At 38.5% G+C, this 27,317-nt stretch overlaps 1 protein-coding gene across 2 annotated transcripts in view; it reads right to left on the bottom strand.

The window, feature by feature from the left end:
* The window catches only part of JAM2 (junctional adhesion molecule 2), a 67,537-nt gene extending 41,155 nt beyond the window's left edge, over positions 1-26,382 (bottom strand). Inside the window, exon 1 of one of the 2 annotated variants that reach the window (XM_036851372.1) lies at positions 25,810-26,382. In XM_036851372.1, the coding sequence (XP_036707267.1) occupies positions 25,810-25,876 (67 nt within the window). In that variant the 5' untranslated portion in view covers positions 25,877-26,382. The remainder of the gene's footprint in view (positions 1-25,809) is intronic. The other variant, XM_036851371.1, reaches the window with a different exon arrangement.
* Positions 26,383-27,317: the final 935 nt, after the last annotated feature.

The raw sequence follows: 27,317 nt of genomic DNA, 5'->3' as shown, positions 1-27,317 counted from the left end.
TTCTCTGGAGAATTCTGACTAATACAAGCATCATAAGGAATTACAGTAATAAATTAATTTTGGAGTGTCTAATTTAATACAAGTGTTCTTTGTATCTTAGGAGTTCCTTCTGGAGGTTCAGCAATACACTGTAATTTTAAGAAATGTTCCATAATCATTTATGTTCTGAGAAAGCTCATCTAGAATAAACTTACAAAGTCAATCACTCCTCTTTAAACTTTAACAAACACCCTTCTCAGAGCCATGTCTATATCTCCAAGAACATGTTTAATTTAATCTTCCTTATTATTTTCACATAAGTCTTCACTTGGAGGGGAGGTGTGGGCGTTAAAATTCTCCATTAAAATTCTTTCCAATCTTCAAGGTCCCTCTTAAGTCTCACCACCTCTAGGAAGTTCTCCTGTGAAAGCTCTGAATGCCATTTTGACTACCCATGGAACTTTCCTTTCCAATCTACTTTGATAAAATTAAATAGCATTTTATGATTTGGCTCATTTGGTGGCTTTTGTGACACCATTTCCCTCCTGGTTCTTTTTTCTGATGCTCCTTTTCTGTCTCCCATCCCTCAGATTGGCCATTGACTTTTAGCATTTCATAGAAGAAGAAGGTTCCATGGTCATAAAGATTTGACAAACATTGGGTTAGCAAGTTAAACAAAGTTATCTATTGTAGGACTTTACAGAGCTCTTAATATGCTAAGGAGTATTGTGACTTTCCAAGAGGGGGATATGATTTATAGTAGAATAAGAGAGAAAAAGTCCAAGAGAAAAATATGTAGAAGATTGAGAAGAGGCAATCAGAGAAGTAAGAGAAACCAGGAAAGAATGATGTCATGGAAATCAAAGATGGGCAGACCTGCAAAAAGGGAGTATCAACAATGTCTGAAGTCCCAGAGGTCAAGTAAGTTTTTGATGAAAGTAAGCTGTGAATTTAGGAACTAGTAAGTTACTGATGATACAATGATAGTAATTTCAATGGCGTGGGAAGGGCAGTTTGACGCAGGTTGAATGGTCAGTAAAAAATGGAGAAAATAAATATAGAGCATCAATTCAAGATGTTTGACTATAGAATCATGGTGGATCTTTTTCCCTCTCAAAATTGCGAGACTTGAACACGTCTATAGCCTGTGATAAAAGAGTTAATAATGAAGATAAGTTGAAGATATATGAGATAGGGAATAAATGCTGAAGAAAAGGATCCAATGAGACTAGAAGAATAGCATCATGAGCACAAGTAAGGAATTAGCTTTCGACAGGAGACACTCCACTTCCTTTGATTCAGGAGGGAAACAGCCAAGAATGAATACAGATGTGGACAAGTTCTCAATTCATCTGCCGCCCTCCTACACGAGTTAAGATTCTGAGAACACAATCTGATCATATTTAGCTTCCTTCAGAGGCTTCCCCTTTGCCTTCAGGATGAATTCCAAATTCCTTCAAATGGCCTTTCAGAACTAGCTCCTGTCTTTCAATCTCCCCCTCAATCACTGCCCCGCTCCATATCCTATGTTCAAGTCACCCACCATGGGGCTCCCACTCATGCGGGCTCTTTTCACTCCAAAAGCCTTTGCAGTCTCAAAGGCTCTCTGCCTCAAATCCCCGCTCCCCAACACTCTCCTGAGAAATGCTGAACTTCTCTGTATAATTCAACACCCCGCTGAAATATCAGGAAAGGTAAAGGCTTCACCAGCCCCTTCTGTCCTTCTATACATACTCATCCATTCTCCTATCTGACACAGCACTTTTTACGAGCCCTTATTTGTTTGCTTTTACAAACTGTCTCTTACATATCTGATTCTTCCATTGGGTAGTGTTGGCACATGGTGATATTAGGAACTGTACCTATATTGCGCTTAACACACAAAAGGAGATAATTAAATGTCTGTTGTAAACAAGACTGAACATGTTTTGTCTTCAAATCAGATGTATTATAAATTCTTTTACAGTATTTTATATGTAGTATAAACTATATACCTAATGTAAAACATATTTTAAATATACTATAAACTATATATATATTTTTTTTTTTAATTAATTAATTTATTTATTTATTTTTGGCTGCTTTGTTTGGGTCTTCATTGCTGAGCGCGGGCTTTCTCTAGTTGCGGCGAGCGGGGGCTATTCTTCGTTGTGGTGTACGGGCTTCTCATTCTGGTGGCTTCTCTTGTTGAGGAGCATGGGCTCTAGGCGTGTGGGCTTCAGTAGTTGTGGCACGTAGGCTTCAGTAGTTGTGGCTTCCAGGCTCTAGAGCGCAGGCTCAGTAGTTGTGGCGCACAGGCTTAGTTGCTCTGCAGCATGTGGGATCTTCCCAGACCAGGGCTTGAACCTGTGTTCCTTGCATTGGCAGGCGGATTCTTAACCACTGCACCACCAGGGAAGTCCCTAAACTATATATATTTTTAATCTAGGACAATACCTGACATACTAGACCAATGAATAAAACTAGCTGAATTAAAATAAAGTATTAAGCTTTAGTTATATTTTAACATTTCTTTGATTGTATTAAAGGTTTATAGCCTCTTTGTACAAAAATCTAAAATATTGACACTGCATAACACTAAACTAGAAATACCTTCACTACATATAAAAGGAAAAAACTACTTTAGCATATTTTAGTGAAATGTGCATATATGCACACATGGTTTTCCTGCAGTGCATTCTGTAGTGTCATTATTTTTAACATTTTTCTCCCATTTCACTTTTTTTTCTCATGTCAGCTAAAAATGGACCTTGGAAAGGGAAAAGTTGGTTCCCTAAAAATAGAATATATAATAAATTTCCTACCTTCAACTGCCACTAACTGAAGAATTTAGTGCAATGAGGAAATACATGTAATTTACATTTATTTATTTTAACTCACTGGTTCTCAGCACTATCAGAATCTCTTTTCATAATAAATTTTTGATGCCTCTTTTATTATCCTGAAACAAAATTTATAGATAATTGACATTATATATTTATATTATATATACAGAATTTGGAAAACTAAATATAAATATAATATTTATAATAAATATAAATATATATAATATATTTATAATATATAATAAATATATTTTTATATTATAGAAATATAATATTTATCTATACTATATAAATATAATATTCCTTTAATATTAAGGAGAAATAAAAGGAAAACAATTTATAGTAACATAATATATATTTCAATTTATAAATGCTTGTACATGAGTACACTAGAAGACACAGTGAAGATGTCAGATATTAATCTACACTTATTGACAATAGCCAAGATATGGAAACTACTATCGATGGGCAAATGCATAAAGAAGCTGAATAAATATTATTCAGCCATTAAAAAAGAGTGAAATTTTGCCATTTGCTGCAACATGAATGGACCTTATGCTATGTGAAATAAGTCAGAAAGAGAAAGACAAATACCATACGACCTCTCTTATATGTAGAATATTTAGAAAAATAAAATTTCTTAAAAAGCTCATAAAACAGACTTCCCTGGTGGTCCAGTGGTTAAGACTCCATGCTTCCATTGCAGGGGGTGCAGGTTTGATCCCTGGTCGGAGAACTAAGATCCCGCATGCCATGGTGCGCGGCCAAAAAAAAAAAAGCTCATAAAAAATAATAATAACATTAAATTGGATTTAAGAGAAGTAAGAAAACCGGAAGCCATTCCAAATGGTACCGAAAAATAAAGAACCGGGTTACTGTGGACATTAGAATAGAAAATTGTATATTTAGATATATATTAAGGCTGTGCAACAACAAAAAAACTGTGTTCATAGGTAAAAAGTTTACGCTTATATGAACATGCAATGGAATCTGAGGAAGTCATGGAGGATGAAAGGTGAGGGACACAGGGAAATTATTTTGCAGCGTGGCTTGGCACACAGATGTTTATCAGCCTGGTCCCTGTCCCGCAAACCACCCATCACTGTGACAATTAAATAGGTCCTACAGAACTCCATGACACCACCTGGGGCAGGAACACCCCTCCTGGGGATAGTTCCCAATTGAATTCCTTGAACACACTCTGAGCTAACGGAAATTTGGAAGCTTTGTTTAATAAACTGAAAGTGCTCTCCACTTATACAGCTGATGTAACATAACCATAAAGTTAATTTTTCAAGAGTGAAACTTATGATCAGTATCATGATACACTGGTGGTACCTGTCCTCACAACAAAACTGCAAATGGGGTACCGGAGAGGATACAGGATTTATTCAAGACCTATTTTATACAGTTTGGAGGCTTTTCAATTCTGTTACTTTCTATCTTACCTCTTTCAACTTTGAATTACTCACTGCTCCAAATTGAAGCCCAATATAATTCTTCCTACTCACAATATGCTGTATTTCAAAGGATAACATTTTCAGCTAAGAAAACTTTAACTAATTTTGATGAATTTAACTGGGATAATTGATGTCTCTTAAGTCTTCTTATCTCTCAATAACAGTATGCCTAAAACTATTTTATTCTTTTTCAGGCATGTACTATCACCCTTTTAAATGATCTTTAAGATCTCTGATCCACATCTTCAATAAAAATCTTTGGAAAGGTAAGCATATTGTGAAATCATAACCCAGTTTTCTCCACCTTCAAAGATATAACACACGGCTTCCCTGGTGGTGCAGTGGTTAAGAATCCGCCTGCCAATGCAGGAGACACGGGTTCGAGCCCTGGTCCGGGAAGATCCCACGTGCGGCGGAGCAACTAAGTCTGTGCGCCACAACTACTGAGCCTGTGTTCTGAAGCCCGTGAGCCACACCTACTGAAGCCCACGTGCCGCAACTACTGAAGCCTGCGTGCCTAGAGCCCGTGCTCTGCAACAAGAGAAGCCACCGCAATGAGAAGACCTCGCACCACAACGAAGAGTAGCCCCCGCTCCCTGCAACTAGAGAAAGCCCGTGAGCAGCAACAAAGACCCAACGCAGCCAAAAATAAATAAATTTATTTTTTAAAAAAGATGTAACACAGAGACTCATATTAATTAAGCTATAAGTGCCCGAAGCCTAATTAGAAATCCTGGACTCAACATTCTGAAAGATCTTATAATATTAACTTTTAGAAAAAAGGCTAGAAATTAGGGGGACTTTTTCCATTTCCCTTTTAAATGATCTGTGATGCTCTTAGGTTGACTAAATTCGATAATAAATCCCTGATGATATTGAATATGCTCATTTTTGGATATTTTTCCCATTTACTTAAACAAGATTTTCAGATCATGAAATATTTATTGCAGGCTTATGGGTTACCCTTCGGGTTAATATTGCTCTGAATTCAATTTGAGTTGTGAACATGGAAGGCATTTATATATGTTGAGACAACCACAGTGCAAATATACGAAATATCAAAAAGTATTTAATAACTCATTAAGATATTTAAACCATGAACCACATTCCAAATAGAATATTCAAATTATCTTCTTATTACGATAGAAACAATTAGTCATTTTTGCACTGCGCCTGCAGGGCACTGTGTGCTGATTCTAAATCTGTACATAACAAGACGGAGGGAAGCTCCCTCTCTCCCTGCCTCGTGCATCATGTTGCTGAAGTGAACACCAGGAAAGAGCATCTTCATTTCCCCCCGAATCTCATCAGCCTTCTAGCTTTCCTGATACTTTGTCACCCACAAAGGAAAAAAAATGAGATTTGGAGTCAGCAGTTCTAACTTCAAGTCCTGCCTCTGAGTACCATATCCCTAAAGACATTCTAAGCCTCTGTTTCTCATTTATGAAACCGTGATAAAAATAGTTCTAGGTACCACAAAGGGATGTTAACACGAGAATTAAATACCATAATCCCGGTGAAAGTTTTTTTTTAATCCTAGAGTTCTATTCAAATGCTAATTTTGTTCTTTCTTTACTTTTTAATCCCTCAGGTTGCCCGTTACTTCACTCTGATCTTTCCCCTTCTTCATCCTTCTTAGCCTCCAGGTAACAACTGACTTGGCAAAATTCCTCCCCTCATCCATGACACTGTTCCGTTGCTTGTGTATTATTTCCCTGGGCACTTTTTCTTCATTGTTTCTGCTCCTTTACATTCTTTAACTGAGCACATTCTCCCGAGGTCAGTCCTTCGCCCCCTACTAATCTACCTGCATGTTTTCTCCCAGAGTGAATCTACTTTACTGTTTTTATTTACCACTTAAATATAAGGGATAGGGAATTCCCTGGCGGTCCAGTGGTTAGGACTCTGCGCTTCTACTGCAGGGGGCACAGGTTCGATTCCTGGTTGGGGAACTAAGATCCTGCATGCCACGTGGCATGGCCAAAAAAAATGTAAATAATATTATAAATACATACATACATGCAATACATACATACATACAGGGGATAGGTACAGAGGAGTTACGCTTCTCACACTCTTTCCAATAGTCTATACAGACATTTCTAGTTGGCTATTTTGTTGCCTCCTGAACTATAGACAATAATCACTCCTTTTCCATTTAAATACTATGATTTCTCTGGTTCTTCATGTTTACAATACTTGGAAGTATTGTTCTGATTTCTTTGATGTCCCCTATATTTAATCAAGCACTAAGACTTACCAATTTCTATTTTAAATGTCTTCTGGATTTAACTCTTTTTAAACAATTTTTTTGACAGCTACCACTTTAATCTTGGACTGTATTACCTAATACCTGGGCTAAAGTTACCTTTTTCCTCCTGTCTATCCTACATGTAGAGGTCAAAATTATTGTTTACTTCAAATACCAATTTTCTGGCATATTGTTTCACTCATCAAAACTTCCAGCAACTTCCTGTTGCCTACTGCATCAAATAGAAACTAAACATAATATACATGAAGATATGAGCTCCATGAATACCAAGCCACTTTTGGAGCCCACGTCTTGCTTCTTTTCAAAACAAACTCTGTGTTTTAACCAATAAGAACTCGGAAAAAGGCAGTTTAGAATTAAAACATGTTCACAACTCCACATAATCTTATCATCACAGGCTAAGTATGGTACATTTCCCCCATTAAAAAATATAAAACGTTAAATTATAAAGAACATTATCATCATTAAATCAAACCTCCTCCCTCATTTTACAAATAAGGAAAATAAGACCTGAATAAAATTAAGCCGTTTTCTAAAGCCATATCATTACTAAGAGCAGAACTGACACAATCTTAGTTCCTTGGATCCCAAGCTCCATTTTATTTACATCATACTTTTTGCTTCCTTGTGAACAAATGTGACATTTATGGTTTAAAATATAAGGAGGTTCTTTGAACCATCCAGTAGAGACATTTCACATGGATATTTAACCTATAAATTTGATAATGTATCACTGTCAAATATACATTAGAAATATAATTCATAAAATTAATTTAAAAAGTGAAGGTGATTCTGCCCATCATCCCAGTCAGTTTGAACATGCCCCAGAGTCACCCTGTCAGGGAAAATGTAATGGATATTCCTTCAGGTAAAAGATGGGAATCCACTGTCCTCTGGGAAAAAACATTACTATTCTACACACTCATTGGTGAGGTAACTTAGCTTTATAAAAAAAGTATCTCTGTGTCCCACTTCCAAAATCACTTGTCCTTTTTCTTCCTAATAATTAGAAAAATACATTTCTTCAGCTATTCTAGCCCATGTAATGCAAAAGGCTAGTTTTGACTGGTCTCATCATTCCTCAGCAGATTTGGTGTCTCACCGCTAAACATATAAATAGTTGAACGTGTAAAATGGTACAGGCTAGAGAGATAAGACTTGTTTGTTCAAATAATTAGGACTCTAAATATAAATTCTATTAGAGGGTGGTGATGCAACCTTGCTTGCACTCTAAAACCAAGAAATAACAGAATGGAAGGTGAAGTGAAACGCTTTCATCTATTAACATCTACATTCTCTTGCTCATGAATTCATGGCGCATTGGGGGAAAGTGTTGAAAATAGCTTCTGACATAAATGACCACATTGCTAGTGTGCATAAGCTGCTGACACAGGCTCTAGGTTGCTTCCAAACGCCTCTATTTCTTCCATTTTTTCCCCACAACCAGAGCCTTCTCTAGAGAATCCTTAGAGCTTTGGAGTCTTCAGGGTTTGAGGAACTATGGGAAATTAAATCATATAAAGAACTCATTTCAGGGACTTCCTTGGTGGCGCAGTGGTTAAGAATCCTCCTGCCAATGCAGGGTACATGGGTTTGATCCCTGGTCCTGGAAGATCCCAAATGCCATGGAGCAATTAACCCTGTGCGCCACAACGACTGAGCCCACGTGCCACAACTAGAGAAAGCCTGCTCGCAGCAATGAAGACCCAACGCAGCCATAAATAAATAAAAGAACTCATTTGGAACTTGACATTAAGTTATTAATGACATGGGTTTGAATGTTAAATATTTTAGAAAGTATGAGCAATTTTGAAAGAGTTGATAATGTCAAATGCTGGATATGACCTTACTCTATAAGAAGGCTGCAAGTGTTCTCTTTTGTTGTTTAGAAGAGCCAGATGCTTGATAAGAAAGACCTGATTGAGTCAGCCTCCATTAAATAAATGCAGGAGAAAAAATTTTAAATATTTAGGAATTTAATCAACTCACTTTTTTACATTCATCTTTTCTTGCCATCTGTCTATGAATATGACATGCACTCATCTAATGGGTCCTTTCACATTTTAGGGAATAAAATATTAAAGTCCCTTTCAAAATAAATGAACCGAAAGATCCACACTACATCATGAAGAAAAACGGCTGTTATGCAGTGGATTTACTAAAAGATTTTGCAGTGTAACCCAGGATCAGTGGAGTTCCAGTTAGTGGCAGGGTGTTCATTTGTTTGTCTGAAGGCATTTTATTAGTGTGAAAGAGACAAACTAGATTTAAAAGGGGGCTATTTAAACAGAATGTGGGTTTCTTATATTGACTACCCTCGCTAAGGTGTAGAGTTTAAGAAAACAGATAATTCAGATATCTTATGTAGACTCACTTTGGTCTATTTATTTTCTCTTTAAACCAGTAAACTCTAAGGTAGAATGTATAAGACAACCCAGAGGGGTGAATAAAAATATTAGAATTTCTATATATTTGTCACATTCTTCTCTTTATTTGTATTTATGGGTTTAATTAGTTTTTTACTATGAAAAATTTCCAAATAGACATAAAAGTGGAGAGAACAGAACAATAAACCCCATATTTCATTATTTGGATTCAACAGTTATAAAGACTTTGCCACATTTACTTCATCTACCCCTTTTTGTTGTTGAGGAATTTTCAAGCAAATCATATATATTAACAATTTTTTCTTTAGTAAATATTTAAGTAGGTATCAACTCAAATTGAAGACATATGTCTACAACTCCATTAGAACAACTAACAAAATTTAAAATAATTCCTTGGTATAATCTAATAACCAGCCCTAGTCCAATTTCCTTGATGTTTTATTTGAATCAGGATCCAAACCATGTCTCAACATTACATTTGCTTTGTAGGCTTTTTCTCTTGGTTTGTTCTAATCTAGAGCTAACCTGCTCTTTCCTCCCTTTTATTTTTTCCTTTCATGCCATTGACTTGTTGCAGAAACCTGGTCAGTTATTCTGTAGAAAAGCCCAGTTTCTGAGTTTGTGTGTGGCCTTGTGGGGTCATTTAATCTATGTATCTACTCTCCTTCAAAAAGAAGCTAGCTTGTCTAGAGGGTTGATTCAAGCAAAGGTCACTTTTTTTTTTTCAGGGATGGTCAAGAATACTACATAGGGAATGTTATATGCTTCCTATTTTATCACTGAATGTTTGGTTGTCCCACTTTTAATGATGTTAAGACTAAATAGTGGTTTCAGGTGATAAACAGACTGATCCCTCCATTGTAAAGTTTCCCATCAACATTATTTCTGTTTTTACCCCTTAATAATCATATCCTAAGCCAATTACAAGTTGCAGGATAATAATAATTAGATTCTATTTTTTTCTATTATCTTTGCACATTTATTAGCTTGAATTCTATAAAGAAGAACTTTTCCTTGTCAATTAAGGATGTGGTTACACATGCAAACATAAAGGAAAGCAGGACAAAGCCTTATTGTTGACTGCCAAATATCAGAGGAAGAAGAAACTGACTTAGTTCAGATGGTGACCAAAGGGTGGTATCTGTCTTTTTTTTTTTTTTAATTGACTTTCTCTCTCGTTTTGGTATCTGCATAATTAATACATTAAAAAATATATTCAACATCTTTAAATCAATTGCATTCAATATTTTTAAAAATTTTTTTGATTCTCAAATTGCCTCTAATTTGGCCAAAGAGAGCCCTTTTATGTTGATTCCTGTGTCTTTTAGACACAACCTCAGTAGCTCTGAGAGTTCTAACTTGCTTTCTGGTGCAACAAAATGTCCCACACTTATATATGCCCAACTCTAAACACGGAATCAGATGCTCCTCCAAAGATCCCGAGTCACTGCTAGTGTGGAATGGTATCTAGATCACAGTCTGTTTGTGAACATTTTTATGGGGTTGTAGAATAGATTATATTATTATTCCCAACTACTCATTCTCTTCCCACTTATTATAGCATGATTTCCAGGGCATCCTGGCAGGCAGAATATGCTCCCCTACCCCAGTTCCAGGTCTGGCCATGTGACGTGCTTTGACCAGTGGACATCCATCATGTTAAGTGGATGCTTTCAGAGCTGTTGCATGATTTAGCTCTGCCTCCTGCCTTTGCCCTTGGCCACAAGGACTGTCTCTCCCAAATAGGGGCAGCTCTTTTAGCCTGGGGCCTGGAATGAGACATGTAGAGCAGAGATTTTGCAGCTGACCTGGAGCCACCAAAATTGAAAAGCAGCAAAAATGATGCATATAGTTGCAAACTACTGAGACTTGGGGGGTTTTTGTTACTTCATAAAAGCTGACTGATACAGGTTGTGATTTCATCTAGGCCTTTTTAGTGGACAGACACAGAAAATGTGTTGTTCTTTTTTTTTTTTTTTGTATTTTTCTTTTTCTTTCATTTTTTAAAATTTAAGTATAGTTGATTTATAATGTTAGTTAGTTTCAGGTATACAGCAAGGTGATTCAGTTACTGTATATATATATACATATATATGTTTATGTATATATATATTCTTTTTCAGATTCTTGCATCTGAAAAAAGCATCATGAGTTCATAGTGATTTTTCAAATCAAATATAACATTATAGGGCTTTTACTTACCTTTTTAAAAAACATTATACATGTATCTCTTTTTTCCTACGATGAAAATCTTTATCTTTCTATATCGATATAATTACTGATTTGAATTGTCCTGTAATACAAAGTAGTTTCAAAAGAACAAAACCACTATTTTAAATTACTTTAGTTTACAAAGTATTTGTAGCTTTATTCATCCCTAAAGTATATCCTACTATTCAGGGGAATATTATTTTCTAAGCTCAGACTGGAGCTTCTTTCCTCTATGTGGTTATATCACTGATTTGATATACAGTAGGTTCATCTCTTTCCATCTGTTTTCAATTTTCACAGATGGATGCTTTAATGAATTTTATCTTTTAAGTACAACCTTTAAGTTTTCAAAATCAAATCTATGTAATAAGTTATTAAGAGAAATCTGTTCTATTCTTGTCCCTTCTACCCATTGTGAATAGTTTTCATTTAACTTCCCAGCATTTCTTTCTTCCGAAAAATGTACCATGTGAAGCTATACAGTTCTGTACCTTGCTTTTTTCACTTACTATATCCATGCATGGAGACTGCCCTCATTCCTTTTCATGACTACATTGCACACCATTTTATTTATTCAGCCAACCCCCTACTGATGGGTATTTGATTGTTTTCAGTCTTTTTTTAATAAGTAATTTTGAAATAAATAATATTATGCATGAATCATGTCCTGTTTTATACAGCTCTGGAACAGGATCCCAGTAGTGGGGTGGATGAGTCAAAGGGTAGATATGTAATTCTTCTACACATTGCTGAATTCCACTCCAGAGCAGACACCTCATTACACTGCCCATCAAGAGTGTGTGAAAGTGCCTATTTCCATACAACCTCAGTAAAGGAACATGCAGATGAGTTATGTGTTTTTGCTAATCTGGTAGGCAAGAGATGCTGTCTTTGTGAAGGTTTAATAATTTATATTTCAAGTTATGTTGAGCAGAGCTTCATACTTATCAGTTGTTTTTTTTTTTTTTTTTTGGCTGCGCAGCTTGTGGGATCTTAGTTCCCTGACCAGGGATTGAACCTGGGAGCCTTGGCAGTGAAAGCAAGGAGTCCTATCACTAGACGGCCATTGAATTCCCAAGAGCTTAATACTTGAAGAATCATTTGAATTTTTCTTCCGGGAACTCTCTGGGGTTTGCTTGTGTGTGTGTGTGTGTGTGTGTGTGTTGGCATGCCCATGTGCCATTTTTCTATTTTGTTCTTTATATTTTTATTCTCTTTCCATTTTTATAGGTCTTTGTTATATCAGTGATAATACTCTTTGGTTGAGGATTAAACTGCAAATATATTTTCCCAATTAGACATTTATCTTTTGATTTGTGTATAGTGTTCTTTTTCATGCAGATGCTCTTTGGATATATAGTCCAATTCATAGAAGAATGTACCATGCTTTGTTCTGTTTTGTTTTGTTTGGGGGCAATGGTCTTATTTATTTGCTTACTTACTTACATTTAGATCTCTGATTCATTTGGACTTTATCCCTATGTACACTATCAGGTTCAGATCTAATTTCCCTTAAATCACTGCACAACTGTTGTAACAATATTTAATAAGAATTCTCAATGGTTTGAGATGCTACCATTTTATACATAGATAAATAAACAGATAGATAGATAAATACAGACATATAGAAAGGTAGGTTTAGATAGATAGATCTCTATTTTTATCCCTATCTATCCTAAATTTATAAGTGAACTTGGGCCAATTTCTGGACTTTATATTCTGTTCCATCGGTCTGTCAGTCTTTTCATGTACCAGTCCCACAGTGTTTTAATTACAGAGGCTTTATCAAATTCTGTAATATAGGGCTACCACCACTTCATTTCTGCCCAAAGGTATTAGTGTTTATTTTCCAGCATCTAGTATAATATTTATTTTATGTATATTTTATAATTAATGTAATATATTGATACAAAAACACATGTATGTAATCTATAACCAAAAACTTATGTTGGGGCATACGCTCTTTAAAAAAAAAAAAAAGTAGAATATGGAATCAAAAAAAAGTTTGAGGACCAGTGCTCCAGACAGCGATTTTTGAATATTCCAGCATCCTCAGACAGACTTTTGGGGGGGAGTAGCACAATAGAGCTGAGATTCTTAAGACGTATCTAATCTTGGCATTTACCTAACGCTGAACTATGTGATGGTACCCTTGGACTGAGATGATGAGTTACCGGGATTCTGAGGAAACTTTTTCAGTGCTAATGAGGAGATCCCACAAGAAAATGTTACTGGACAAGAATGTCTAAGAAAACCATCTTTGGTTTGGAAGTAAAGATCACTTTATCAGGCCCTGTCCTCTCATCTTTCTTAATAAACTTTTCACTATTGTGGGACATGAATTGCTATAATATCAACTGAGTGGCAAAGGGATTGAACCTTGAGGGGAAAATCTGGAATCCCTTGTCCCAGAGAGTACTTTTAAAACTCTGTGGGAATTCCCTAGCGGTCCAGTGGTTAGGACTCCATGCTCTCATTGCAAAGGGCCTGAGTTCAAACCCCGGTCGGGGAACTAAAAAATTCCACAAGCTGCGAGGTGCAGAAAACAAAACGAACCAAACAAACAAAAAAACCTCGGTAACATCCTATGTTGTGTTTTATCTCAGGCAGTTTGTGAGGAGGTATTGTTTAATTCATCTGAGTTTATAATCAATGTTTGTCAATTCAAGAGAAGCTTATGTGTTTTTATGATACAAGGAGGCATCCAGCAACCGGCACCTGTTTAAGGCAGATCTGTCTCTATACTTCCTAGTAACTCTAAGGAGGTCTCAGTTAACAAGCAAGGAGGGAGTTCGAGGAGCAGTAAAATCATACATTCATTAAGGACTATGAATTTTACATGTCTCCTGGGATTTGTATTACTAAAAAGTTATGTAATTTTATGAAGCTAAGAGGCAAATAAACAAACATTTAAACTCCAGGTTACTTACTTTTATTTAACTAATTATTAAAGAACCACTCTGTGCCAAGCACCACACTAGCTGCTGGGGACACAAAGATGTGTTGTCTCTGCCCTTAGCGAACTCATAATCCAGATGCACGTGTAAAATGATAACCGTACAGCCCAATAAGTACCGTAAGAGAACCAGGAACATGCCAAGAGCACCAGGATTATAATAAGCAGTAGACTTTGGCTTTGAAAAATGGATGACTTGGAAAGACTTAAAAGAAGAGGTAAGAGATTTTGGACTTAGACCTTCAGAGAGGACTTGCGTTTGGCAACATGGAGAACATTTGAACAAGGACGACAAAACAGTAGAAGAGATGGAGGCTGGGAGGAGAAACATTGTATCTAGATAAAATGGCATAGAGGTTCACTCCCTTACACACATACACACACACACACACGGGGCACAGACACAAAAGAATCTGACTTCTTCTGGGACCAAAAGCATTATATGGGGTCATAGTACAATGATACCATAGCTCCAATCAGTTTATGTAAAACTTTTATATATTTTATGGCAGAGCTCACTGTGTTTAGATTATTGGATTAAATAATAAGAACCAGTAATTAAATTATTGGATTGAATAGATCAGTGTTTATTTACACTTGAGTCATTGTTTATTTCATTATGTCCATTCTACTTCTGATTAGAATCCACTCCTATTTTAAAGTGACTCTACAGCATTTTTTTTGAACATAAACACAATTCTCTCTTTTCAAATTTAGCACTTTCCCAGTAGCTCAACGTGTTCCAATTTTATTTGTGGTCATTACTTCTTTCCTCTCCTTTAAAAATAGCAGCAGCTTGCACTTGTCTGTAAATCCTAGCTGGTGCTGGTGTCTCTGTCCTCTCTGGCCCTTACTCTCTTCTCCTTTGGATTTTTTCACTGGGTCTAGGTTGGAATTTTTCTCTTTCTAGTTTTGATCACTGGTTTGGGAGTTTATTTCCCTCTGTTTTGTTATAGCACTTGGTTTCACTACTTATATTTAATGGTTTTAACTAGAAGATAGTCCCTACTGCATCTTAGCACAGGGTTTTAAAAAGGCCTCTTCAAGATGTTATCATGAGTCCTGTTTGGCGACCCAGCTTTGGGTTATGGCTTTAGCTCCTGGTAAAAATAGATACTTTGTAGGAAAGCACAGAATATTATACACAATATGATTTGATCTGTTGGAAGGTGCAGAACATTAAGCACAGTAATTTTGATTTTTATTTTTGAAGAAACTATACAGGTATGGTCATATATGCTGGAACTACATTCCCCCCCCAACGATTTTTCTGGAATCACATGCAAGAAACTTAAGAGTGGGCTACTTCATTGATGAGGAAGTGGAGAAAAGGGAACCCTTATACACTATCGGTAGGAATGTAAATTGGTGCAACCACTGTGAAAAACAGCATGGGGGTTCCTCAAAAAACTAAAAACAGAGCTACCATATGATGCAGCAATTCCATTTCAGGGCACATATCTGAAGAAAACAAAAACACTAATTCAAAAAGATACATGCACCCCAATGTTCACAGCAGCATTATTTACAGTAGCCAAGATATAGAAGCAACCTAAGTGTCTATCAACAGATGAATGGACAAAGAAGATGTCTCATACACACACACACACACACACACACACACACATACACAAAAACACAATGCAATATTACTCAGCCATAAAAAGAGAATGAAAATTTGTCATTGGCAACAACATGGGTGGACTTGGAGGGTATTATGCTTAGTGAAATAAATCAGAGAAAGACAAATACTGTATAATATCACTTATATGTGGAATCTAAAAAATAAAACAAACTAGTGAATATAACAAAAAAGAAACAGACTCACAGGTATAGAGAACAAACTAGTGGTTACGAGCGGAGGGAGTGAGGGAAAGGGACAACATAGGGGTAGGAGATTAACAGGTACCACCTACTATGCATAAGATAAACAAGCTACAAGGATATATTGTACAGCACAGGGAATATAACCAATATTGTATAATAACTATAAACGGAGTATATATAACCTTTAAAAATTGTGAATGTCGTATATCTGGAACTTATACAATACTGTACATCAACTATACCTCAATTAAACAATCAGATTAAAAGAGTGGGAGTGGAATAAAAATCAGGAGGACTGTAAAGGAGACAGTTCTCATTTGATAACTTTTCTGTGATGTTCGAATTCACCATATACATAAATTATGCTAGTTGAACATGTAAGTAGATGCATGTAACAGTGATCTATTTTTGTCTTTGATCACGTCCATCATAAAGTATTGAGCAAGTTTTCATAGTGTGAGAAAAGCTAAAACTGAAAACAGCAGGCGACTGTTTTGACAAGATGTGAGCCAGCAAACCGGAAACACCTTGCATAAAGGAGAGAGACCAGCTAGGCTTCTTCACTCTGTACAAATATAAAGACAAATTTGTCCCAAAATGTCCCTGTGAGGCATTTGGAAAACTAAAACAAAATAGAAAAATCCAACGAAACAAATAAAATCTTGAGTCCAATGACATCAGAGAGAGAGAGAGAGAGAGAGACAAGACTCTTTAGTTAAGGACTAAAACTCACGTCAGTTATGCTGACGAGGATTCTTGCTCAGGGCTTTTGGAGCCCAGACGGTGGAAAGCTAAGAGAGTGGCTCTTTTTCTTTTTTAAATCATTCAAGAGATAAATAGACTGACACCAAGCATTGTACATGGATGACCACAACAAAAGCAACAATGATTGCAATTACCAAACATGAAACACACTCATACTATGTCATAATATTGACATTCAGTCCAGTAATCCTCCACTGTAACAGCTCCTTTACTTTGCAGTGAAAATTGATTTGTATATTCTTTCAGAATGCAACTAGAGAAAGCCCGCGTGCAGCAACGAAGACCCATCCAAAAATAAAATAAATAAACTTATTTAAAAAAAAAACAAAACAACACATCAATCTGGGCAGAACTCAGTCTATTTATCTCTTGTAAAAATAAAATACAGTGTGTGTGTGAAAAAAAAAACACAACAAAAACATAAAAAAAAACAACAAAAATGTAAAAAAATAAAAAATAAAAAAATAAATTCAATAAATTATGGGAGAAAACTGCCATAAAAATAAATAAATAAATAAAATAAATAAATAAATAAAAATGCACACTGTATAACAAGAAAAATTGATGTTGAAAAATCAACATTGAGATACATATGGTAGATCAGATTATTATTCAGCAAATCATTCCCTTCCCTGCTACCTATATTAGAGAACCACTTCCTGCTCCACTGATATTTGTCTTGGCCAAGTAACTGCTTTGGCTGAAGCAATATGGGTAGACGTGCAATGGGCCTGTTCAGAGCCTAGGCTCTGAGTGATTTGAGAGATTCTGCATGCCCTTTGTAAGCCTGTAATCACTGCCTTTAGAAATTCATGACCCAATACACACTGCCCCGTTAGCTGGATCCCAAAATGAGATGCACAGAGCAGATCCTCCCAGCTGACCAGCAATCAGCAATCTGAAGCAGAGTCGCCACAGCCAAAAAAAGAAAAAAAATCATTCAAGAGCACTTCATTTACTCACATAGAGTCCCCTCTTGTATGTTTCCCCACTTCCAGTTTCTAGAAGGAAATATTTGACATTTTTCTCCACAAAGTTTCTTTCCCGGTGGGCTGTTAGCAATGTCAACAACAGCAGTAGGAGATCCTCTGAAGATCTGGAGAACGCAGTTGAACAGGCATGAATGACCCGTTTACTTAGAGTAAAATGAAGTGTTTACCTCTATTTTCAACAGTTTTAGAGAATTTCTGGGAGGAAAATCATGGTTTGATCAGTACTCGTCGAATTCTGTCCCTTAGAACATTATACAGTTCTGTGGTTGTACTTCGGGAACCGTTCAAAATTGTTTCCGAAAAATATATTTTTTAAATTATTATTTTTTTATTGAAGTATAGTTGACTTACAATGTTGTGTTAGTTTCAGGTATACAACAAAGTGTATATATATATATACATATATATATATATATATATATATTCTTTTTCAGATTCTTTTCCATCATAGGTTATTATAAGATATTGAATATAGTTCCCTGTGCTACATGGTAGGTCCTTGTTGTTTATCTATTTTATACATAGTAGTGTGGATCTATTAATCCCAAACTCCTAATTTATCCCTCCCTGCCCTTCCTTTTTAGTAACCATAAGTTTGTTTTCTATGTCTGTAAGTCTATTTCTGTTTTGGAAATAAGTTCATTTTAGATTCCACATATAAGTGATATTATATGCTATTTATATTTCTCTGTCTGACTTACTGCATTATTTCATTCTTTTTATGGCTGAGTAATATTCCACTGTATATATTTACCACATCTTCTTTATCCATTCATCTGTCAATGGACATTTAGGTTGCTTCCATGTCTTGGCTATTGTAAACAGTGCTCCAATGAACACTGGGGTGCCTGTATCTTTTCAAATTAGAGTTTTTGTCTTTTCCAGATCTGTGCCCAGGAGTGGGATTGCTGGATCATATGGTAAGTCCATTTTTAGTTTTTTAAGGAACCTCCATATGGCTTCCATAGTGACTGCACCAATTTACATTCCCATCAACAGTGTAGCAGGGTTCCCTTTAAGAGAGCAGCTCTTGACCTACTTCACAGGACTAGGTCCAGGACAGTGTTTTGCTTCTCTCCTCATAAAACATAAGAACAATTCAAACTGCAGAACACTGCTGACCCACTCATTGGTTTGAAGATCCTGAGTAGGGTTCTGTGGACCTGTCAGCAGGCATTCATTTGGGCACACACATCCTCTCTCTCTCTCCCTCCCTCTCTCTCTCTCTCTCTCTCTCTCTCTCATGCACACACTCATACCCTTAGTAACACAGAAGGCCACTCTTCTTCCCATCACAACTAATCAAATCACCCTCCAAAGGGTGGCAACTTGCTGAAACTCTAAAAACACTTAAAAAAATACTGGTGGAAGACAAACTCAGGTATTGGAAAAGAGAACAACACTGAAAGAAGAGAAATAGTAACCCAAAGAGCTACTGTTTTACGTTTATATGCTGGGAGCTGAACAGAAAGTTGGAAACACCTGCAGTATACGTGACTTTTTAAAAAATTCCTTAAAAACCAAAGAACAATTTTTCTCAAATCCGTGATTAATTAACTACATTTCAAATAATAAAACAATTTTCTCTGGGTATATGTATATGTTTAATGATCTATGTTTGTGTATGTATATATTTCAGTAAACTATATAAAAGACATACTTAGGAAGTAATTGCCTGGACCACTCCAATCGCTGGTCTCCCCACTTCCAACTTCCCACCTACCCATTCTGCCCATTCTCTATCCTCCATCCACCGTGTTCTCTTTTTGAAATGCAAATCTGACTGATATTAAAAGCCTTCAATGGCTTCTCCTTACTTTAGGATAAATTCAAAATCCTAATTGTGTCTCACAAAGCCCCCCCACCCCCTGGTTGCTGTCTCTCACTCTCCCCTGCTCTCCATACTCTGGCCTTAAAGAACTTATTTTATTCCTTCACCCTCTTCCTGAACGCTCTCCCCCAAGGACATCTGTGCATGCTGTTGGCGCCATCAGAAATGGTCTCCCTCATCTTCTTTACCTGGTTACGAGTATAATCTTTTCATAGACAGATAGATAGAGACGTATGTGTGTGTATTTTGTAATAAAACTTTAAAAAACACATTCTAAAAAAATTCTCTTTTTTTAACATTTTAAAGTTTTTAATCTAACATTTTAGTTATTTTATTTTATTTTACTTTTTGGCCATGCTGCGTGGCTTGTGGGACCTTAATTCCCGACCAGGGATTGAACCAGTGCCCCCTGCAGTGGAAGCGTGGAGTCCTAATCATTAGACCGCCAGGGAATTCCCTAAAATAAATTCTTAAAATAATAAAAGTAAATAAAACAGGCTGTTTAAACTAGTACAGTACTTATGAAACAGTCTATTCTTTGTCTATGACTCTCAAAAACGTCAGAAATCCATTATAAGTGATAATATGAATGTTTAGCTTCATTGCCCCAAAATTTTAACAATAATAATAGTAACAGTTTTTTAAGTGCTTTATACATGTGAACACATTTCTTTCTCCCTAAACCTCTATGAGGTAAGTACTGTTATTGGGATTATCACCATTACAGATGGGTCAACTAACACACAGAAAAGTCAAATAACTTGTACAAGGTCACAGAGCTAGTAAGTGAGCAGAGTTCAGCATCAGAGTACGTGCTCTTTACCACTACACTATGCCATCAGAAATACAGCTCAAAAAATGCAAATCTGTAACACTATGAAGTATAATTTAAAGGGAAGAGTTATGGTTGCTCCATAGGCTCTAGAATGTTCTTGGCCACAACACCGATTACACACATCCTAATTTTGGTTCCTGTGGTAGGCAAAATAATGCCCCCCCCCCAAGGTGTCCACATCCTAATTCCAGGAACCTATAAATATGTTACCTTACATGGTAAATAGGAAATAAGGTTGTAGACGGAATAAAGTCGCTAACCAGCTGATCTTGAGATGAGTAGATTATTCTGGATTACCCAGGTGGGCCTGATGTAATTTTAAGGGTCCTTATAAGTGGAAGAGGGAGGCAGAAGAGAGAGAACCAGAGATATGGCAGCCTGGCATTGCTGGCTTTGCATCTGGAGGAATGGGACCATGGCTGGCCTCTAGAAGCTGGAAAACACATGGAAACAGATTCTCCCCTAGACCCTGCAGAAGGAACACTGCCCTTCCCATACCTCGATTTTAGCCCAGTGAGACCTATTTCACACTTCTGACCTCTAGAAATTTAAGATAATAAATTTGTGCTGCATTAAATTTATCGTAATTTGTTACTGCGACAATAGGAAACTAATACAGTTGGGCTTTTTTTTCTGAGTTCTGACCTCAGTAACACCTTCCAAGAAAGTAGTGCCCAGTTTTAAGTTTTCTTTTTCTCCTTTTGCCAAAGAAAGCACTTGACCCAGATTCTGACTCACCCTCATCTTCCTCGAAACATCAATCTGGGGAGCTTCCCTGGTGGCGCAGTGGTTAAGAATCCGCCTGCCAGTGCAGGGGACAGGGGTTCGAGCCCTGGTCCGGGAAAATCCCACATGCCGCGGAGCAACTAAGCCCGTGTGACACAACTACTGAGCCTGCGCTCTAGAGCCCACGAGCCACAACTACTGAAGCCCGCACGCCTAGGGCCCGTGCTCCGCAACAAGAGACGCCACTGCAATGAGAAGCCTGCGCACCGCTCTCCGCAACTAGAGAAAGCCCGCGTGCAGCAACGAAGACCCATCCAAAAATAAAATAAATAAATTTATTTAAAAAAAACAAAAAAACACATCAATCTGGCAATACAAGTAGCCTGGAGTATCGTCTCAGCAGTGGTGTCACTACATTGTTATGGGATGTAAAGAAATGTTATTTTAAACAATGGTTTTTACAGATTTCTGCTGGTCTGACTTTAACAAACACAGTAGCTCTTGCCTCTATGGTCTAATACATCTTCTCCACCAAAGAGGCCCACTGGAGGAAGACAGTGTGATAGAAACCATGGGCAGAGCAAATGTGTGTAAATTCACATGGGCTTCTCTCATTGAACTGCTCACGTGGAGGTAAATGAGTGTCCTCAGCCATAGGGAACTCACTGTTCTCTTTATGCTGATATTTTTGCTTTTGACATCTTCCTTTTTAATGTCATGTCTGTTACTGTCTTAAAATGATTATCAGGTCTACCAGCAAGCACAATTTGACCTTTGCATTCATCTTGACTATGTCAAGATGGAACCAGTTCTCTTCAGCAAGTTGATTATGATGCTTTGTTCTTAACAATGTTGACAGAGGGCAGAATTTTCTGGGCACCGGTTTCCTGGAGTGCTGTTTTGGGTCAATTCCATCATAGAGGCAGAACCTTGTAATTTTGCAGAAGATCCAAACCTCTCTCCCCCTCCATGGTCCTTGTCAGTTGATGAGAGATTACAAACTCAGGCCAAGTTGCCTGGCTTGGGTTCCAGTCTAGATCTGAGGACCAGCTGCCACCAGCTGTGTATTGCCAAGAACAGCACACTGCTCTTGTTCACATTCAACTCCTTTTCTTAAGTGTTACCTCAGAGAAATCTGACATCTCACCTACGTAGAATAAGTTAGGGCTTCATGATTTATAATACGATCATTAACTCTATCCATACATTTCTTCCACCCACTCCACCTTAACCCCTTCCCCTTCGACAGGTGTATATTTACCCGTACTATTAACCAAGCACTTTGCTCAGCACTGGACATACAGTAGCGAGCAAACATCAAGAAATTTCTTCCCACATGGAGCTTCTATTTTAGTGGGAGAGAAAAATATAATTCAACTAAACACACAAATAAATGTCCACCTATCAACAGGTACACTGAAATCAGAATTTAAATAACAGCAACAACAACAAAAAGCAATCCTCCTGACTACCAAAAAGAAACAAAGAATATTGACAGATAGAAGTAAAAAGAAAGAATGGGAATGAGCATGATATTATACATATTAGGATTGAGACAAAAGAGTGGTACAGTCGTATTTGGGATGAATATCAAGAAGATGAGTATATAATTAGAGCACAAGGAATCCACTGTCTTTCCTTGAATGAAGATGGCAAAAAGAGTTTAGTGCTCAGAAAAATGAGAGGAGTGAAGGCCAGCTATCTACGCAACAAAGTCTCTGATCTTCAAATCCCAGTTCCACCTCTTTCCAGCCTAGATAAGTGAGCTTAGACAAGTGACTTAGCTTTCCTGAGCCTTAGGGTCCCTACCTGTAAGTTGAAGATATGTTCTATCTCATGCATCTGTTGAGAACTTAAAAAGAGAAAACATACAGGAAAGTCCTAGGAACGATGTGATACATAGGTAAGCCTTCAGTACAGTTTTTGGATCTGAATGTGAAACCTGAGTGGATAAATCCAAAATAGGACGGTGGAGTGAAACTTAGCCTCAAAGAACATTCTTGTTTTTTCAACAACACCCTAAAAGCAGTGAATGTACCTAGTGCCCAGATCTTGGTTTCTAATACCATTCTCCAATCAAAGGGACCAGGGCTCCTTGGAGCAGTGGCTCATTCTGGAACTGGAGCAGAAAATATACACAGGATCAGCCTGGAGCATTTTGTGGGACCAGAAAGTAAGGAAGTGCTTAAAACAAACAAACAAACAAACACACATATATACACAATGACGGGGGGATGTCAAAGGGACACAGGAACCAATTTTAAGAACTCCCAATGGCCAAAGCTGGACAAACTAAAATAAATAAAATAGTATTGGACTGTAATCCAAAGTGCAAAATAAATATTGATGAGCTTATACTGAAAAAAACACAGATGAATGAATGAATGGAGTGGGGGGGAGAGACATCTCTCAAGCAGAGAAATTCTAAGTAATTTATGGAGCTACTCCACTCTCAAGGAGGTGGATTATAACTCTTCTTCCTTAAGTGTGGGTTGTACATAGTGACTTCCTTCCAAAAAATACAGTATGGAAAGTTGGGGGGAAGGTAACCCATGGAGATACCTGGCATACACTACCCGACCAGGTGATAAAGGTTAACATCAACAGTGATAAGTCATGGTCACAGTAGGTACCCTTGATATGATGTGATGAAAATGATACTTTACCTCAGAGATCTCCCTCCAAAAAAACCATAAATCCAGTCCAGTCATGAGAAAAATATCAGAGAAATACCAATTGAGGGACATTCTACAAACTATTTCGCCAATACGCCTCAAACCTGTCAAGGTAATAACAAAACAAGGGAAGTCTGAGAAACTCACAGCTAAGAGGAGCTTAAGGATACATACAGGATTACTAAATGTACTGTGGTGTCCTGGATGGGATCCTGGAACGGAAAAGAACATCAGGGAAGAATGAAGGAAATCTGAATAAAGTGTGGACTTCAGTTAATAATAATGTATCAGTATTGGTTCCTTAATTGTGACAAATATATCACACTAATGTAAAATATTAATAATAGGGGAAAGTGGGTGTGGTGTATATGGGAACTCTCTATACCATCTTTGCAATTTTTCTTTAAGTCTAAACTGTTATAAAATTTAAAAAATGTTTAAAAAGCAAATAAAACATTCTTGCAATACCAGGCCTTTTGGCATCCCAGGAACAATACAGAAAAGATCCCTGCACACTTCCAAATTAATCCCCTGTAGGAGTCAGGGTTAGGAGGGCCAAAGTGTTAAAGTTAGCCAAAGCTTGAAAAAGCGCTTATTCTGCCTATTCATCTAAGCCTGTGTTTGCCTCTGGGTTATTCTTGGCTACAGTTTCCAACTTAGGGTGTCTTGTTTCTATTTTGATTACTGTATAGGAATACCAGAGTAAAATCATTTTCTCTGTTTTTAATTAGTGATAATTCTACACTAAAGTCAGTCCTTTTTATTTCAAATTTAAGACTGTCAGTGAAATACATAACTTTCCCAGTAGTTTTGTTACAATTCCTCCAGCCTTCCCCTCTGTTGCCTTTCGGCATTAGTGATTTTTTTGTCTGTGTTCAACATGATACCAATTGATGTGTCAAAATTGCGTAATGGTTTTTATTGTGAAGCCTTGACTTCTTGGTTTGATTTCCTATAATATAGGTCAGCACATGCCCCCTTCACTGAGACAGCTTGCACCTTCTTTCCCCACTTAGGGACAAAAACTCACACCACGTTGAGCTGAGCAATACTCAGGCAATGAGAGCTCGAGAAAAAGTCATTGTTTTATGCTATTAGACACGCAACCTGCAGGTTATTTTAAGTATCATATTACCAGAACTTGAATAGCAACAACAATAATGCATTCTATTAAAAATAAATAAAAGGAAAGAAAAAAAAAGTTAAAACGAAAGAAAAAGGAAAACTTCGTTTCTTAAGTGTGCTAAAGATCTATTGTAATCTCCATTTTTCTAAAAAGTTAACGCGAGGAAAACAAAATAATAGGAACCATTCCCAGGATTTTAAATCTTATGAGCCCAGAATCCGTGAAAATCCTGTTTAGAACCATCCCGTGAAGTTGGCTTTGGGACGTCCCCCGCTACTGCATCAGAGCTTCTGTATCTTTCTAACAATCATCCCGTTGGACGTCCCCTGAGGACACAGCAGCTGGCTGGAGCGCCCAGACCAGACTCCTCTAACTGAATGTAGATGTGCAGGTGGAGAGGATACAAGTAATTCTGGCTCAGCAGCCAGGAATTTCCTTCCACCCCGCGTCCCAAAAGTGCACTGCATATTAGCGGCACAATTGGGACCCTCAAAAGCCAAGAAAATTCTAATAGTGCCCCCTGCTCTAGTGCGAAGAGTGTGGCCGGCGCCTGCCTCCGAGTGATGCCATCTTGGGATCTTAGCATCTTCTAAGGAGTTAGTGAGTTTTGCATTCTATTCACGTCTCCGTGTCTTTGAAAACTTAACCCAACTTTGCAAGAAGATGAGAACCTGCTGGTGTGGAGCCTTAACTTTCTCTAACTAGAACTGACAAAATCAGAGGCGGTTTACACTAAACCGAAGACCTCCGGCCCCCCGCCGCAGACGGCACCCCCGAATTCTGGGCTCGCTGGGTGTCAAGTCAGCTGCCCCGCGGCAGACCTTCCGTCCGGGGCCCCAGAGAAAGCCCTCCGCCAGCGCCGAGCGTAGTAGGGGCTGTAGGTTTGGGGGAGCTGGTCTCAGCAGGAGTGGGTGGGAGGGTGGCGGTACCCCAGCAACTTACAGTCCAGGGCGACCACCAGGTAGCGCAGCAGCAGCAGGAGGAGGCGGTGGCGGCTCCTCCTCGCCATCTTCGCGGGGTCGGGAGCTGCCGGCTCCTCGGAAGCCGAGGGTCCCGGCGGCGGGAGCGCGGGAGCGCGGGAGGCAGCCCGGGGGGGCACTGAACTTCTCCGGGCGGGAGAGGAGAGACTCGTGCAGGGGAGGGGCGGGGAGGGGCGGGGCCTGATGGGATGTCAGTTTCCCCCTTCCAGGGGCGTCTTCTTAGCCCGCTGCCTAGAGGCGGGTCTGGCCTAACCAGGGGCCTGGGGGGGTCTGGACAGTTCTTTTTTTGGGGGAGGGGAGCGTGCGGGGAGGTTGGGACGGGGCGGGCCGAGGAAGCCGGACGAGGTGTCGGCTGGGTCCTAATGAGGGGGCCGGAGGAGGCGACGGGCGGAAGGGAAGCCCTGGTGGGGCGGGCGGCCCCCGCCCCCACCCCCGCGCCGCCGGGATTGATCGGCTTTGTGTCTGGTCCCGCGCGGGGCTGCCAGCTGTCCCCCAGGGCGAGGAGCCCGGGCGCGGGAGGCGCTGGCCGCAGGGCTTGGGGGTGGGGCGCGGAGGAGGAGGGACTGCGCCTGCCTTGCTCCGACTCCTCTCTTCCCCTCCTTGGCACAAAACTTCTTTGGGGGTTTTCAGCCTAAGGGTGGAGATTTTTGGAAAATTTCTGGCCAACCCGCGAACCTGAGGGGGAGGCGCTCCGGGGAGATGGGGTTCGCCGGCTCCGCCTTGGAGGCGAAGGGGGGAAAAAAAGCAATCAAGACTCGAGCTGGAAGGCAGGACTCAGATTTTAGCAATCGCCTTGGCCTCTCCTCGGTGTAAGCTTTCTGCTTCTTTGTGGAGAGTTGAGGTGTGTTTTGTGTTCTTTGCTTTTCCCGTGTCAGAGTTAGAAGTTCATCTAACGGTATGAAATATTTATCATGTTTCTTTCCAGTTATATAACTGCCGCCTGTGGAGTTCTCCACATGTTAAAACTCTACAGCTGCCCTTTGTCAGGTTTATTTTTGGTCTGCAGTGCTTTTAAAAGCGAAACCCATTATGAATGCTCTGGTGCGCGCTTTAAAATTGACCCGCACTTATATAGTGCACACAGTGCAAGGGCTAAACAGGCAATTTATATATTTCCTCCTAGGGACCGAAAATGTCTGCTGCATTCAACAGTACTGACAGGTCTGGAAAAAGACCATTCCCAAGAGAAGAAATAGTTATACGTTGTTGTTGTTTTTTTAAACGTAGAATAATGGATAAAGTTCTGTGTAGAAGACAGTCGATTTAGTGGTGTGCACACGAAGAATTTAGTTAGCTCGATGGACAAAGGCAACCAGGGTTCAGATAGGCAGAGCTGTGAGGAATGAGCATCCCTGCTGTTTCCTTGGTGACAGTGATGGAAGCTTAATGCCCATGGCGGGAGAGGGGCAGAGGACCCAGAAAGGAAAGTCAAAATGGCAAAAATGTGAGAGCTATACTCTAGTCAAGCAA

This window comes from Balaenoptera musculus, chromosome 4 (genome assembly GCF_009873245.2).
Source record: "Balaenoptera musculus isolate JJ_BM4_2016_0621 chromosome 4, mBalMus1.pri.v3, whole genome shotgun sequence".
Classification (NCBI taxonomy): domain Eukaryota; kingdom Metazoa; phylum Chordata; class Mammalia; order Artiodactyla; family Balaenopteridae; genus Balaenoptera; species Balaenoptera musculus.
This window is presented reverse-complemented; position numbering and strand designations above follow the sequence as displayed.